The sequence below is a fragment of the Phyllostomus hastatus genome, unplaced genomic scaffold, assembly GCF_019186645.2.
Source record: "Phyllostomus hastatus isolate PE091 unplaced genomic scaffold, TTU_PhHast_1.1 phas_contig_64, whole genome shotgun sequence".
NCBI classification, from domain to species: Eukaryota; Metazoa; Chordata; class Mammalia; order Chiroptera; family Phyllostomidae; genus Phyllostomus; species Phyllostomus hastatus.
Window position 1 is genome coordinate 2,221,554 of NW_025333928.1, and position 15,204 is coordinate 2,236,757.

The 15,204-nt window shown below is 39.8% G+C and overlaps 1 protein-coding gene across 1 annotated transcript in view; it reads right to left on the reverse strand.

Moving 5' to 3' along the window:
- DNAH3 (dynein axonemal heavy chain 3) overlaps positions 1-15,204 on the reverse strand; it is a 222,912-nt gene that overhangs the window by 187,219 nt on the left and 20,489 nt on the right. The window contains exons 10-15 of the mRNA XM_045848935.1: positions 13,019-13,144; positions 11,677-11,872; positions 9,821-10,000; positions 3,065-3,201; positions 1,257-1,362; positions 890-1,068 (exon numbers count right to left, since the gene is read on the reverse strand). Of these exons, the coding sequence (XP_045704891.1) occupies positions 890-1,068; positions 1,257-1,362; positions 3,065-3,201; positions 9,821-10,000; positions 11,677-11,872; positions 13,019-13,144 (924 nt within the window). The remainder of the gene's footprint in view (positions 1-889; positions 1,069-1,256; positions 1,363-3,064; positions 3,202-9,820; positions 10,001-11,676; positions 11,873-13,018; positions 13,145-15,204) is intronic.

Genomic DNA, 15,204 nt, shown 5'->3' on the forward strand with positions numbered 1-15,204 from the left:
TCCCTGTAGTCTAGGTAGGGCTAACATCCACCCCAAAGATGGAAACACCACTCAGATATCAGCCATCCTCTTGGCCATGGTATTGGTCCAGCGATGCTCAGATGAGCTAAGTCAGGCCAGTGTCCCACAGGCCAGAATTTGGGAGGCAGTTGGAAAAAGAGAAACCGTTTTTTCCCATCAGATGGGAACATGGGAGGATGGGAGCCAGGAGCTGCTGGGTGCACACACTAGAAAGAGCCTGTCAGGGAATGGAGCCCACAAAGAGAAAAGCTGATTAGAGGGAGGAAGATTGTATCCCAATTTCAGAGTGGAGGGCCTGCAGCTGGCAACTCCTGAACTTTTCAACATGTGAGCCCTGAATTCCTTTATTTACTTTAGCCAGTCTGTTTGAGCTTTTATCTCTTACAACCAAAAACGTTTTGAATAGTATATAGATAGTCATCAGTATAATGAAGGCACAATATTGGGCTTTAGATTGAATGACAGACTCCCCAGACCTATACAGCAGAAGTCTTTCATAACAGTGATTCTAAAGGCTATCTCTGAATATATGCTAGGTGATGGTCAGAGGATTTGTGACCTGAGAAATCCAGACCCATGAAGCAGTGTCTCTCAGACATTGGCTGTAAGAAAGTGAAAACTGAAGGATCAGAGATGGACTGCTCCAGGACACTTCCCACCCTCCTACTCCAAGCCCCACGTAGTTTTCTTACTATTGTTCACCTTCTAGTTTACAATTGAATTCCCTGCCACCCTCATTTTGGGGCAGAAACAACTTGAACTAGAAGTTCAGCCTGGTCATTTTTGGGAGGTTCAAATTCTGTCTTCCTTTGCATTCTCCTGTTTATGCCAAATATCATTACTATTTTTCTGCACATAATAATAGTACCTGACATTAGTGTCCCGGTTTACATCCACTTGGAACTGAATCAGGCGATCTTTAAGATTCTGGGCTCTCTCACAGAGATCATAATTTAGGGTCATGGCGTCAAGGCAGAACATAGCCAAAGGCACAGAAATGTGCATGGATGCAATTTCATTTCTCCGCTTTTTAATGCTATTGATCCTCTGTAAAAGAAGAGCATATTCAGTAGCTTAATTTGTCTTCAGTCTCTATGCATTTGCCTGCAGCCTCACCCCTGGCGAACCTAGTCCAATGTTGAGCACAGTGTAAACTAAGGAAACCCACTGACTACTCACTGAATTGTTTGCAACACATATCACCAAGATATGAAATGTCAAGTGGCATCTCCTACCATCACAAAATCCTCAATTTCATGATTTTCTTTCAGGAATGCAGTGATGTTTTGCTCTGCCATATTGTCCAATAAGTCACTGTACTTTTTGTAGACATTTAAGTATCTTCCATATTGAAGAGCATAAACGCAAACAAAAATACAGACCACCAAATCAGATTAGTCAGAGTGGCAAATGAAGAAATACAACATAAAAATCAACCTAAACCAAGACAGAAAAATATAAAGTGGCAAAAGGTGCACTGAACTAGAAATTTGGAACTTTGGTTGAAAATTCCAATTTTGTTACCTACTAGCTACATAAACTGAGACAAAAATATTTCTCTTTTCTAAAGACCAGTGTCTTTAAATGGAAATGTAACAACCCATAGCATAACTGTAACAATGTATATATAAAGCAGTTAAGACATACAGTAGGCATACAATAAACATTATTTCCTAACCCTCCTTCCAGCTCTAAAATTCTATGTCTAAATTTTAAGATGAAAACTTTGAACTAATGAACCTAAAATCAGTTGAGCAGAATTGTTTCTCTCTGTGTTACAGATCACGTAAAAATGGCTGGGAAGATTTCCCTCAAGTTGGAGGATGTGTTTGGGATGTTCTGACATACAGTAAGTTTAAATGAAAATAAAGATGATATGGAATAAGCAGAATTAAATTTGTGGGATCCAATAGTACACTTCCAAAAGTTGATCAACACTTCAGAGACTCTGAAACCGAGGTACAGAAGAAGCCATGGAGCTGCCATCTAAAGAGCAAACTGCATGCATGATGCTCCATAAACAGGGATAATGGGGGTTTCAAATTGATGCTTCAAACCAAAAGCAGGAGATAGGAGCTTCTAAATCTAAGTCGATGATTTTCAGACTAGTGTAGCAGTAGTTCTCAACACTGAGGTGATTTTGCTCCCAGGGGACAGTTGGCTATGTCTGGGGTCATTTTTTGTTGTCACAACTAATGGAAAATCCTACCAGCATCAAATGGGTAGAGGCCAGAAATACTATTAAGAAGTCTCCATGTACAGGATAGCTCCACAATCTAGAATTTTATGTTCTAAAATATGAATAGAGCCATAGTCAAGCAGCCCCAGCTTAGGGTGATCATATGTACTGGTTTGCATGGGACAGTCCAGGTTATACCTCTTCATTCTTAAAGTGCCTCAGTTTAGAAGCTGGAAGCTGTATTCTGTGATCACCTTAAACTTGTGACTACTCAAATGAGCAAATGCCAGATGTTCCACAGTGTTATTACTAAGGAACATTTAGATAACTTCTCCTCAATCTTTTTCTTTAATATCTGAGTCCAGAAAGCTCTGAAAATGGAAAGTTGCTTCAAAATTCATTTGATAGCAAAAGCTACCCTAAACTAATGTGAGGCTCTTGGTGTGAATATTCACAGTTTTCACTGCAGAAATATCAGTCTGTTGAATTAAATGAAGGGGTGCTGCCCTACAGCTTGCTGAAGCTGCAGCACAATATATGACATATGCACTATGGTACTTTCCTAAAATCCAGAAATTTCTTAATGACAAAATCTGTCTGACCCCACAGCTTTCAGAAAGTGAAAGTGGACCTATAACTGAATTTGAATTCTGGCTCTCCTGTTTATTTTCTGTGTCACACTGGGAAACTTACAGTTCCCTCATGTATAAAATGGGAATAAATAGTAATAGCCATGAGTAAGTATTGACTAATATTATATATTTTTTCAGGTTTGTGGGAACAGAGACTGTTCATTTGAAGACAGTTAAGAACTCTGAGCTAATGTTAAAAAAGGCCAACTAAGTTACAGCTAAACCAACTTACTTGTGGGGGCCAACTTGGTTTTTCTGAAATACCTTGAAAGTTTGATCCACAAAATCAGAAACCAGTTTTTCTTCAGGATTAATAGTTCCAAGAATCAGATTATATCCCTTCAACTCTGGGAATAGGACAGATTCCACCTAAAGAGTAAAAACTGTAAGATACTATAGAGAGATTGAACCAAAAGGCAAAGTCCTGCAATGGGTTCATTTCCAGAGACAGCAGCTGCATTCCTATTCCTTTTTTTCTTGAACAAGGCTGGGCTCTCCTCTCACCTTCTGTGGATTACTCATCATTCAAATCCTTGCTCTTTCAAGTCTTATATCTTTGGTGAGTCCCCCTAGGCCCATGTGGATGTTAGGCTTCCCTGCTTAAAGTTAGCAGTCTGAATATTCTCATCACAGCTGTCACTAAATGTGTATACTGAGCTGTTGTAGGTGTGTCAGAGACCATGATAGCCTGGATCATACTTGAATTCTGCACCATTGGGGAGGGCCCAATAAGAGCTTGGCACATAGTGAGTGCTCAGTAAATATGTGTGACTGAATGGATATCATAGTGGTGCCCAGCCACCTATCAACTTTTCTCTAATGAAAGGCTAACAGAGACATGGGTTTTAATCCTGATTGCCAATAACTGATTTTGTGACCTTAGATAAGACCACTTGTCTCTGGACTTCTATTTTCTCATCTGAAGAATAGGAGAGCTATACTACATTCTTCTCTCAGCTCAGGGGAACAAAATCTATGATTTGATGATCATGAGGCATAAACAGTGTCATTCTGAAAAGTCAAACATTCCAGCTTCTCAATGGTATGTGTATGTCTCTGAGAAATGTTCTCATTTGCATAACTCTTGAAGGCTGCAAAATCCCTGTTGGGGACCCACTACCTTCTACTGCCTTCCACTGTCCTCCACTACCCTCCACTGTCCTCTCCACAAAGAAAGGTTTTAGTGATCAGTGTCAGAAAGACCTTCAGAGTGCTTCCCTGGGTTATACCAGTTATGTGTTATTAGGGAAGACACATCAGTTTAGAAAGGGGAGAAGCAAGTGCAAGTGATCTGTTTCCCAACTCTTTGGTCAATCCACAGGTTTTTAAGACAGTGGAAGGACAAGTTTGCTGTGGCCAGTGATTGAAAGCAAGGAGATGGAGGATCTGGCACTGGTCAAGGGTGGGTATGAAATGATTTCAGGCAGTATAACTGGTACATCCATACCACACAACAGACACATGTAGGCAGGATAATGGATGGTCTCTGGGGGAGAAGTTGTCAATGAAAAGATGAAGCAACACCTCTTGTTGCCCTTTACACATGGCTGGTACTCCCATGCCCTGCAGGGCCATCTGTAAAACTGAGCTGAGAACAACAGTGCCTTTTCCCAGTTATCAGTGTTACTATCTCTTTTTTCCCTGGCTCTCTGATCCTGGACTTCTTGGTTTTGTCATCACCCTCAGTGTTTATGCCAGCACACTTCAACTTTGGCATTTTGATGGCACTCTTAAGTGAGAAAATGCACCAGCAGGAGAAAGACTGGCCTGAGCACCCCTTTCTATAGTTAAATATATATTATTTCTGATTATGCTAGTAATAGTTGCTAATGCTGATTAAAATTCTGCTTATTTTTTTATTTTTGAGTTTTCAAAAACCCTTCTTTTACCTCATCCACTTTCATTTTATTTTTGCCTCTCATTCACCTCTTTGTATTCTAATCAGTATTATATCAGGACAGCATTCATGTCTTCCTTAATTTTATTTTTTAATTTATTTTTGTTTTTAAACAATTTTTTATTTTTCAATTACAGTTGATATACAATCACATTAGTTTTAGGTGTACAATGTAGTGAATAGACATTATATAACTTACTAAGTGATTATCCCACAAATCTAGTACCCATCTGACACCATACAGTTATTACAATATTATAATGATCCCTATGTTGTAGTTTACATCCCCATGATTGTTACATCTTGAATTTGTATTTCTTAATACCTTCTCCCTTTTCACCTGCACCCAAGCTCCCTCCCACCTAGCAACCATTAAAATGTGCTTTGTATCTATGAATCTGTTTCTGTTCTCCTTGCTCATTTTGTTTTTTAGATTCCACATATAAATGAAATCATATAACATTTGCCTTCCTCTGTCTGACTTATTTCACTTAGCAGAATACCCTCTATGTCCATCCATGTTGTCACAGATGGCAAGATTTCATTCATTTTAATGGTTGAGTCATATATCATTGTACATATGCACCACTTGTTCTTTATCTATTCATCTATTGGTAGACACTTAGATTGCTTCCATACCTTGACTATTGTAAATAATTCTGCATTAAACATATGCATGCATGTGACCTTTGACTTTAGTGTTTTGGATTTCTTCAACTAAATACCCAGATGTAAAATTGTTGGGTCCTTCTTTGTCTCTTGTTACAGAGCCTTTGTTTTAAAGTCTATATTGTCTCATACAAGTATTGTTACCCCAGCTTTTTTTTTGTTTGTTTCCATTTTCATAAAATCTTTTTCCCCACCTTTACTTTCAGTCTGTATGTATCTTTCAATCTGAAATGAGTCTCTTATAGACAGATTATGTAAGGGTCTTGTTTTATTTTTCATTTGGCCTCCATATGTCTTCTGATTGGAGCATTTAATCTATTTGTATTTAAAGTAATTGTTGATAGATGATATGTATTTATTGCCATTTTATTATTTATATATTTTACCTTTTCTTCTTCTTTAAAGAAGACTCTTTACCATTTCTTGTAATACTGGTTTGGTGGTGACAAACTCTTTTAGCTTTTTCTTTCTGAGAAGCACTTTATCTGTCCTTCAATTCTAAATGATAGCTTTGCTGAGTAGATTAATCATGTTTATCTACTTTGCTTTTCATCACTTTGAATATTTTTTTGCCAGTCCCTTCTGGCCTGCAAAGTTTCTGTTTATAAATCAGCTGATAGTCTTATGGGAGCTCCCTTGTAGATAATGAACTGCTTTTCTAACTCTCTCTCTGTCTTTAACATTTGGCATTTTAATTATGATGTACTTTGCTGTGGTCCTCTTTGGGTTCATCTTGTTTGGGACTCTATGCTTCCTAGACTTGAATGTTTATTTCCTTCACCAGCTTAGGGAACTTTTCCATGATTATTTTTTTTTTTCACATAGGTTTTCAATTCCTTGCTCTGTCTCTCTCTTCTGCTTTTGGCACCCTCATGATGCAAATGTTGGTAAGCTTGAAGTTGCCCCAGAGACTCATACACTAACATCATTTCTTTTGGATTCTTTTTTCTTCTTGCTGTTCTGATTGGATGTTTTTTGCTTCCTTGTTTTCTAAATTTCTGTTTTGATCCTCTGCTTCATCTACTCCACCATTTATTCTCTGTAATGTATTCTTCATTTCAGTTAGTATATTCTTTATTTCTGACTGGTTTTTATATTTCCTATCTTTTTGTTGAAGTTTTCACTAAGTTCATTTATCCTGCCCCTAAGTTCATTATGGATCCTTATAACCAGTGTTTTGAACTCTGTATTGAATAGATTGTGTGTCTCCATTTTGGTTGGTTCTTTTCTTGGAATTTTGTTCTGTTCTTTCATTTGGGACATGTTTCTTTGTCTCCTCATTTTAGCTGCCTTCCCATGTTTGTTTGTATGTATTAGGTAGAGCTGCTATGTCTCCTGGGCTTGTAGAGTGCACTTATGTGTAGGTGTATTTTCTAGGGTCTAATGGCCCAGCCTCCTTAATCACTCAAGCTGTTCCCTCTAGATGTGCTCCTGTTGTGTGGCCTGGGTACATCCTCCTGTAGTAGTTGAGCCTTGATTGTTGTTGGAACCTCAATGGGAGGGAGTGACCCCCACCCCCAGGCCAACTGGTTGCAAGAACCAGCTGCAACCACCATGAAGGATCAGCTATGCAGGGGCCAACCCCACAGAGAAGGACTTACTTCACTAGGTCTCTGGTGCCTGCTGAGTCCACCCCTTGAATGTATTCTTGTGGAGGAGGTTGGGTGGTGCTTTGACATGACCTAAAGCTGTCCACTGTGTGAGATGGCTCTGGGGCCTCCTCAGAGGCCAAGGTCAGCCGCTGCCTATGTTCTGCCTGGTGCTACCTGATATTAGCTATAAAGAAATCTGCAGATGACTGCTACTTGTGGGACTTAGAGGTACTCAGGAAAGATCAAGGTGCAAGCCAAGGCCAGCTGCCACTAGTGCCAGGCTTGGGGCCATTTAGCAAGAGGTACACAACAAGGCCAGATGCTGCTTATTTCAGAGATTTTAGGAAAGTCCAAAAAATGAACTAAGACAAGACATTTGTATGGAACAGCCTCTGGAATCAGCTTGGAATGGGGCATGCAAGTTTGGTAGGGTGAGATCTCCAGGGAATCACCAGGGTAGGGCTAACAGTGTTAGCCAAATGGATGGATACTCAGATATGGTACCCACCATCGGCTCTACGTTGCAGGGGAGAGCCCAGAATTGGAACAATGGCCTCTGCCAGCACTTTTGTCTAGGAAAAGCTGCCTGCCTCCAGCTAATGCCCTGATCCAAGACTATTCAGTTCCTTTCCATTTGTCACTGGTGCCCCAGTGCTAGAACTCAGAGTGAGTGAGTCTGAGTATGTCCATACAAAGGCTCTTTAAGAGGAATGCCTGGGACTTCAGAAGCCCCCAGTCTCACTCAGCTACAATCTGAGCTGGTTTTTACAAGCAAAAGTTATGGGGACTTCTCTTTCTTCCACTCTGGGCTAGAGCACCTGCTGTGGGGCTGGGACCCGTTCCTCCTCAGGGGGAATCTCAGCAGCTAAGATATCCCTCTTGATTTGTTCCCTCTAGATGTGCTCCTGTTGTGTGGCCTGGGTACATCCTCCTGTAGTAGTTGAGCCTTGATTGTTGTTGGAACCTCAATGGGAGGGAGTGACCCCCACCCCCAGGACAGGCTGGTCCCACACCCACAGCCATATGTGGGTGTGGGACCAGCCTGTCCTGAGTCTCTGCCCCTTGTACCAGTCTTGATGTGGTGGCTTCTTTATATCCTTAGTTATAAGACTTTTGTTTAGCTAGACTTCAGGTGATTGTGAATGATGATTGTTCTGTAGTTTAGTTGTAGCTTTGATGTGGTTGTGGGAGAATTTCAGTACCACATTTACCCACACTGCTATCTTGACTGGAACTCCCTAAATTTTATTTTTATTAAGACAAGTATTTTCTAAAATATGCTTTGGTTTCCTTTAGCAACTTTCTCACAAATATGCTTTCCTTCTTCACCTATTATCAAACATTTCATGCTGACTTTTTTCCAACTTCTAAAATTCATGTTTAACCATAAATAAGGCAAGACTGGTAGTGGCTAGGGGACTGTCTACCTATTGCTGTTCTTAGATAGTTTTCTTAGATATTCAACTTACAGAACTATTCTTTACATTTTCACTACCCAGTTCAGAGATAAAACCATCCAAGTCATTTGGGGTGGGAGCCAGAGTTGTGTGTATCTCTATATGGGGAATTCTGGGCCTGTGCTGCTTTTCCTCATAGTCTGATAAAGTTACTGGTTGTCACCTGGGTCTAGCTTTCAAACCTGGTACAACCTGTGACCTGTGACAATGTCTTCTTGTCATTATAATCCACTGAATCTAATGCAAACTCCTACTGGGCTGTTTGCAGTAGCAGCCATGTGAGCCCTGGGCTCTCCCAGCCTAGATGCCTACAGACACTGCTGCTCACAAGCAGTGTTGGAGAGCTCAAGCAGTGTGAGCTCTTCTATCCCCAAGCCCCACACTGATCCTTCCAAACTATAGGCTCTGCTCTTTCATGTCCTTCCTTGGGATGCTGATTGTAGAAGACCTGCCCACTGTTTCTTCCCCCTCCACACACCCAGTTTTCTTGTTAACCAGGCTTGGTTGAGTTCAAAACCCCAAATTTAGAGTGAAAACAACTGGAGCATTGGTTTCACATGCTTCTCTACAAACCCAAGTTGAACCTTGAGCTCTTAGAACCAGCCCTGTAAGTACAGAACTGCAGAGAGAGGAGAGCTTAAGAGCATCCAAGTATCATACAGTGTGTGGTTGGGAGGTGGGGTGGGAGGAAGAGGAATACCCCACAGGTTTCTTTCCTATGTGAGCCTGAACGCTGGCCCCCTTGCCACACCAACCACCCAGAGGAAAACAGAAGGTGATGCACAAAATAATCAAATTCTTGTGGGTGATTTGGCCCAATCCTAAGACTCAATTAACAAATGTCTGGTATCTGATTAGTAATGTCATCCTGGAAAGGAAACTGGAAAGGGCTTGGGTCCAGAAGGGAGGCTTTACTCTATCCCGTAGACACAGAGAGTGGCTCAAGAAACAAACAAAAAACACATGGTAGGTACTTTAAGAGCTAAATTAGATATAGTTTTATGAAGACTCTTGGCAAGTTTGTGGCAACTGTTCCATCATGAATTATCAACCTAAGTTGGATGCAGCTTGGGACACACTTGCTCTTTCCAAGTTAGCATTATGGGGAGGGGAGTGCACCTACTATCCCACAAAATAATTCTTTTTTTTTTCTCTCACAAAGTAACTCTTAATGCCCTTGTTACATGCACAGTTCTGGGATACATGAACATTTCTTTATGGTACAACTACTCCTCCTGGAGTTAAGGGAGAATCCTCAGGATAGATCTCCCAAAGTGAAACTCCTTGACTAAATATTTTATATAAATAATTATTTTTAATATATTTTATGCAATAAGCAAAAAAGTACAAATGGATGATTAGGTGAATATTACCTTGGGGATCCTCTTAGAGTTATTAATAATTTCCAAGAAAGAGTTGTGTATTAACTCCCAGCAGTCATCAAAAGATGGATTGAAGACAATAATGGGCTCGTTGACTTCAAGTCTGATCATAATTAGCTGAGGTATAAAGAACTCCATCTCTTGGTAGGGCTCCTCAAAGTCATTCCCATCCTTTAGGGGACATAAACCATGGTAACAGTTACAAAATGAGGCCTTCCAGAACCAAGGGAGTGGATTTTATCATTCTTAGTACTATGAGCATCAGAAGAGTAAGTGAAGAGTATCATGTACTACTCACATTTAAAATGCAGGCTCAAGATGGGTTAGCCCACTCTGAGTTCATCCTCTTCTTCTATACCATAGCTTTTACTCAGTAGGTTTACATTGCTTGGAAATTTCTGGATCAGTATTTCCAAATCCTTCCCATCCTTCAAAAATTCATCTCAAAATCCTTTCCCTTTGAAGTCTCCCTGTTCTCCAGAAAGATATAATCTCTTCCACTTGTGAACTTTCATATTTCTACTTCATCTTTCTTTCCCATAGAGATTTAGATGTGCATCTTATCTTTTCTATTCTACTCTAAACCTGAGGGCACAACCTGTGTCTGAACCATCTACCTCTTCTAAAATATCCAACATGGCATTTAGCACATAGTAGATGTTCAATAAAAATTTGACTAAATCCAAATGTATAATTAATTATCTGTATACCTCAATCGAAGTTGCTAATAAACCTGTAGTCTATTTTAGACACTCAAAATGTCAAGATTCTCTACAACAAAAATATTGGCATAGCGATATTCTTAATTCTCTATACAGGCTAGTCATATAAGATGCCTTTCATAAATGACAGTGCCTAATGAAATTGCCCTAGGGCAGCTGTGAAGTACTTGTCTAATTGCTTTTAGACATTTCTAGATCAGTTTAAAGATGACTGACAAACATATGTTGGCCACCTACAACTCATAAATTCCCCCTTTCTTTCAGATATATGAAGATCCTTCTGTGTGGAATTTTAGAGTAAGATTTGTTCACACATCTGAGTCCCTTGTGCTTGGCAGAGTAGAAGGCTACAGTGACACCTATGGTTTGGTCCTCATTAAAGTGCTAACATGGCAGTCTAAATTTAACAACACTTGTTTCTATTTTTTTTTAGCAAAAGGTCAACTGTTCATCATTATTTCATTTAGAAAAATGCTCAAACTTAACTTTTTATAACCAGACAACTTTAACTTCTTATTACTCTTTTTAAGGTAAGATGTCCACATGACATAAAATCCAAAAGAATCTTCCTTGATCTCCAGGTTCCATAAGTTGAGAGGATGCTATGATGCTCTGAAAACCAGGACTTAGTGTTTTGGGTTTTTATTTCTACTTCACTGAAGTAGTTTCATGAAGGATGTTATTAAGTCAACCAAGCCTTTTGTTTTTAGGGATGCCCCTTTCAAAAACCAAATAACAAAAGTCAGTACCTGCAATGATACATCCAATACTCCCTAAACATCAAGGTAATGGTTGATAACAACATCTTTTCAAACCTGTCCTTTAACAGAGAGGGTGAAAAAGTGACCACACTCCCTACTATAAAAGGTATGTATTCCATCTTATTCAATCTTTCTGTATTTGTCTTAACTTCTCAATTTCTGTATATTTTTACTCAATTAATAGTAGGTAATTATCTAAGGAAAGCTTGCTGTGTATTTATATTATTAGTTTTTATACTAATAATGACCCGAAGTGTGTGTGAATCAAGAATTTAATTTTTTGTTCTGGCTTGTAGTTAATGGAATCCCGATTCTTTCTTGGTCATTTCCCCTCAGAAGGGCCTCTTTATGGTCCCCTACATACCTTGTGTATCATAAAAAAGGAAACAAGATCCTCAAGAGACTTCATGACCAACCCTCTGAGCTGGAGTGACATGAATGATGCAACAGAAGCGAAATATTCCTCAATGTTACGGGAGGAGTCATATTCACTTTTGGGAGCAAAATGGACCCACTGCTCCTTCCAGGAGAGAAAAAGCTGGGCACAGGCGGGGATCCACCTACAATGACAGGGGGACATTCAAAGGAGAATGGCTTACAAACTCCAAGAAATTCTCTCAGCTATTCTCACTTTCTGCAACAAAGCAGACAGCAGCTTTGCCAATTGGTACTTTCATACCCCTGACCGCCTCACTTGCCAACACCCCTTTCCTGAGAAGAAAGTACTAAGATTTGAATTGAGAGATTATTCTTCTATTAGCAATACCCAGATGAACAGAGGATACTAGTGCCGTGTTCTGCTGAGAGTCTATAGTTTTTCCATTATAATCAGAGATTGGGGTGAAGGAGCCTAAGGAATTGGAATGTTTTGTGCAACTTTTCTCCCAGCTAAATGCTTGCTCTCTGTTTCAGACTTTTTAGGAGGAAAGAGAGAAAGAGGAGAAAAGAAAGAAAATGCAAGAGGAGAAACTCCAGCATGGCAGTGGCTGTTCATAAGTTGAGAGGAGAAATTAGAAAACCGAAAGATGCCTCATTGTTCCTTTCTTCCTACTTCCCCCAAATTCTAATTCCCAATTTTCAGTAGGAACCACTGGTCTTTTCATCCTATTATGTCTCTTTTCTGATTTCCAGGAAACTACTACTCTAGCAATCTAGTAATAATGATCACATTACCAAGCAGCTACTATGTGCCAGCTATTGCATATACATACATATTCTTTAATAATAAAAACCCAATGGTAGGTATTATCATCATTATTTTACATAAGGGATTTCTCTGGCTCTGGACATAGTCCTGCATGCATTTGCAAAGAAAAAAGAATTGTCTAAGTGACTGAAAACCCCCTAACCATGGAAACTTGTAGCTGTTTATTTGGGCCACCTGAACACGTCATTCAATTGTATTGTCCTGTAACCCAGAAAGGCCTTGAGGATTTCAGTGGAGTGGGGTGGAAGTGGCACCTCACTATTAAAGCTAATGAGAGAGTTTAAAAAGTCAGAGAGAGACTGGAGGGTTTGGAGAGCAATGGATGTGAGGAGACACAAAAGCGGGGGAGGAGGGACACTAAAATGAAGAGGACAGAGAAAGATGTCAGTTGGAAGTCAACAGACTGTGCATTCCCTGGCTGGGAGTCAGTGTTCATGCCAGAGAGTTTTCTGTATTTCTGACTCTGTGAGGCAGCCACACTCTAAGATCAGACACTGACTTGTTGAGGAGGATGAGGCGTGCTTCTGCGCAGTGTTTCTGGATTACATCCCAATACTCTTGAGGCTGAAGTGGCAGTTTCCCCACCAGTAATTCCGCTGTTCGAACAAACCTGAGGTCTCTGAATCTGCCAAAGAAAGGGAGAAACCGCCTCAGCTGAGAAAGTGCTTAATGACAAATCGTGTAGGATGGGCTCAAGGGGCATATATTCTCTTTCTTCAATGAGAGGAGATTTAAACAAATCAAAACTACGTATGTCTGAAAAATATGGGAGTATGAGAGGAAGTGGATAGTTCACAAAAACTCTTGCAAAGAGTAAATAAATGAGTTAATGCAACAGGTGCTCACCAAATTTCCTGTGTGTCATGCTGGGTAACCCATCTGGGGAGGAGGTTTTGGCACCAACTTCCTATTTCACTGGCTGGGAACTAGGATATCAAAGGGACCAATGAAAGGTATTGACAAGAAGAGACACAGGGGACAGGGTGAGCAAAGCACCACCTTCGCGATCAAGTGGGTTGTTGAGCTACTCAAGGAAACTTGGAAGACAGCTTTGGTCTGAACTCCCAAAACCCTATACGACCTATTCCTGAAAGTTCCACCAAGACACACACACAACACCTCCCTCAGCACACTGCCTTACATGAAGCAGACGCTCAGCATATATTTGTTGGATGAATGCCCTCCTCTGTGATGCTATCTTTTCCTATTTCTTTCAGATCAATGAATAAGTTGACTTTTACCACACTCCCCAAGTGTTTTTTCAGCTCTTAGGACCACCATTTCTCTTCCTGACATCTATTCCATGCACTTATAAATCACTTTTTTAAATCATCAGTGCCTAATACTTCCCCAATGAGATCTCTCTCTATTTCTTAGCTTGTCTCAGATTTTGCTTCTCATTTTCATCACCCACTGTAATGACTTTCAGGCATTCTTCTCCCTAAAGATTGACAGCCTTGATTCCTTTTTGGTGGAGGTGGGGAACTTAGTCTTTATCTTGTCTGGCCAGTCACAGAGCACTGCCAGGGAAACAAAGAACCTGAGGACTTCACACACCACACTTGTTATTCAACCCCAACATGGCCCTTGTTGCCACCTGATAATTATGTTAAACATCTTTAATTGACTCCTAATAAACTACCCACAGTGGTCAGTAAATTAACTCTTTATTTAGACCACAACCCTCATTCTGTCTCCAAACATCTCACCCTTCACAAATGACTAAGTAACCTCTTAGAATTTTTTAAAGTTAAGATCATACACCATGACCAAGTGGGATTCATTCCAGGGATGCAAGGATGGTACAATATTCACAAATCAGTAAATGTAATACATCACATAAACAAAAGCAAAGACAAAAATCACATGATCATATCAATAGGTGCAGTAAAAGCATATGATAAGGTACAGCACCCATTTCTGGTAAAAACACTCAGCAAAGTGGGAATAGAGGGAGCATTCCTCAACATAATAAAGGTCATATATGAGAGACCTACAGCCAACATCATACTCAATGGGCAAAATTAAAATCTTTTCCACTAAGATCAGGAACAAGACAAGGCTGTCCACTTTCACCACTTCTATTCAATATAGTACTAGGAGCTTTAGCCACAGCAATCAGACAAAAAAAAAAAAAGAAATAAAAGGCATCCAAATTGGAAAGGAGGAAGCAAAACTGTCACTATTTGCAGATGACATGATAATGTACATAGAAAATCCTATACACTCTGGCAAAAAACTGCTCGATATAATAAATGAATTTGGCAAACAGCAGGATATAAAGTCAATATCTAGAAATCAAAGGCATTTCTGTACACCAACAATGAAACAGCAGAAGCAGAAATCAAGAAAAAAATCCCATTTCGAAATAGCAAAAAGAAAAAGGAAATACCTAGGAATAAACCTAACCAAAGAGGTAAAAGACCTGTATTTAGAAAACTACATAACACTGAGGAAAGAAATCAAGGAAGACACAAACAAATGGAAACATACTGTGTTCATGGATTGGAAGAATTAACATCATCAAAATGTCCAGATAGCCCAAAGCAATTTACACATTCAATGCAATACCTATTAAAGTACCAATGGCTTATTTCACAGACATAGAACAAACACTCCAAAAATTTATATGGAACCATAAAGGACCCCAAATAGCTGCTGCAATTTTGAGAAAGAAGAGTAAAG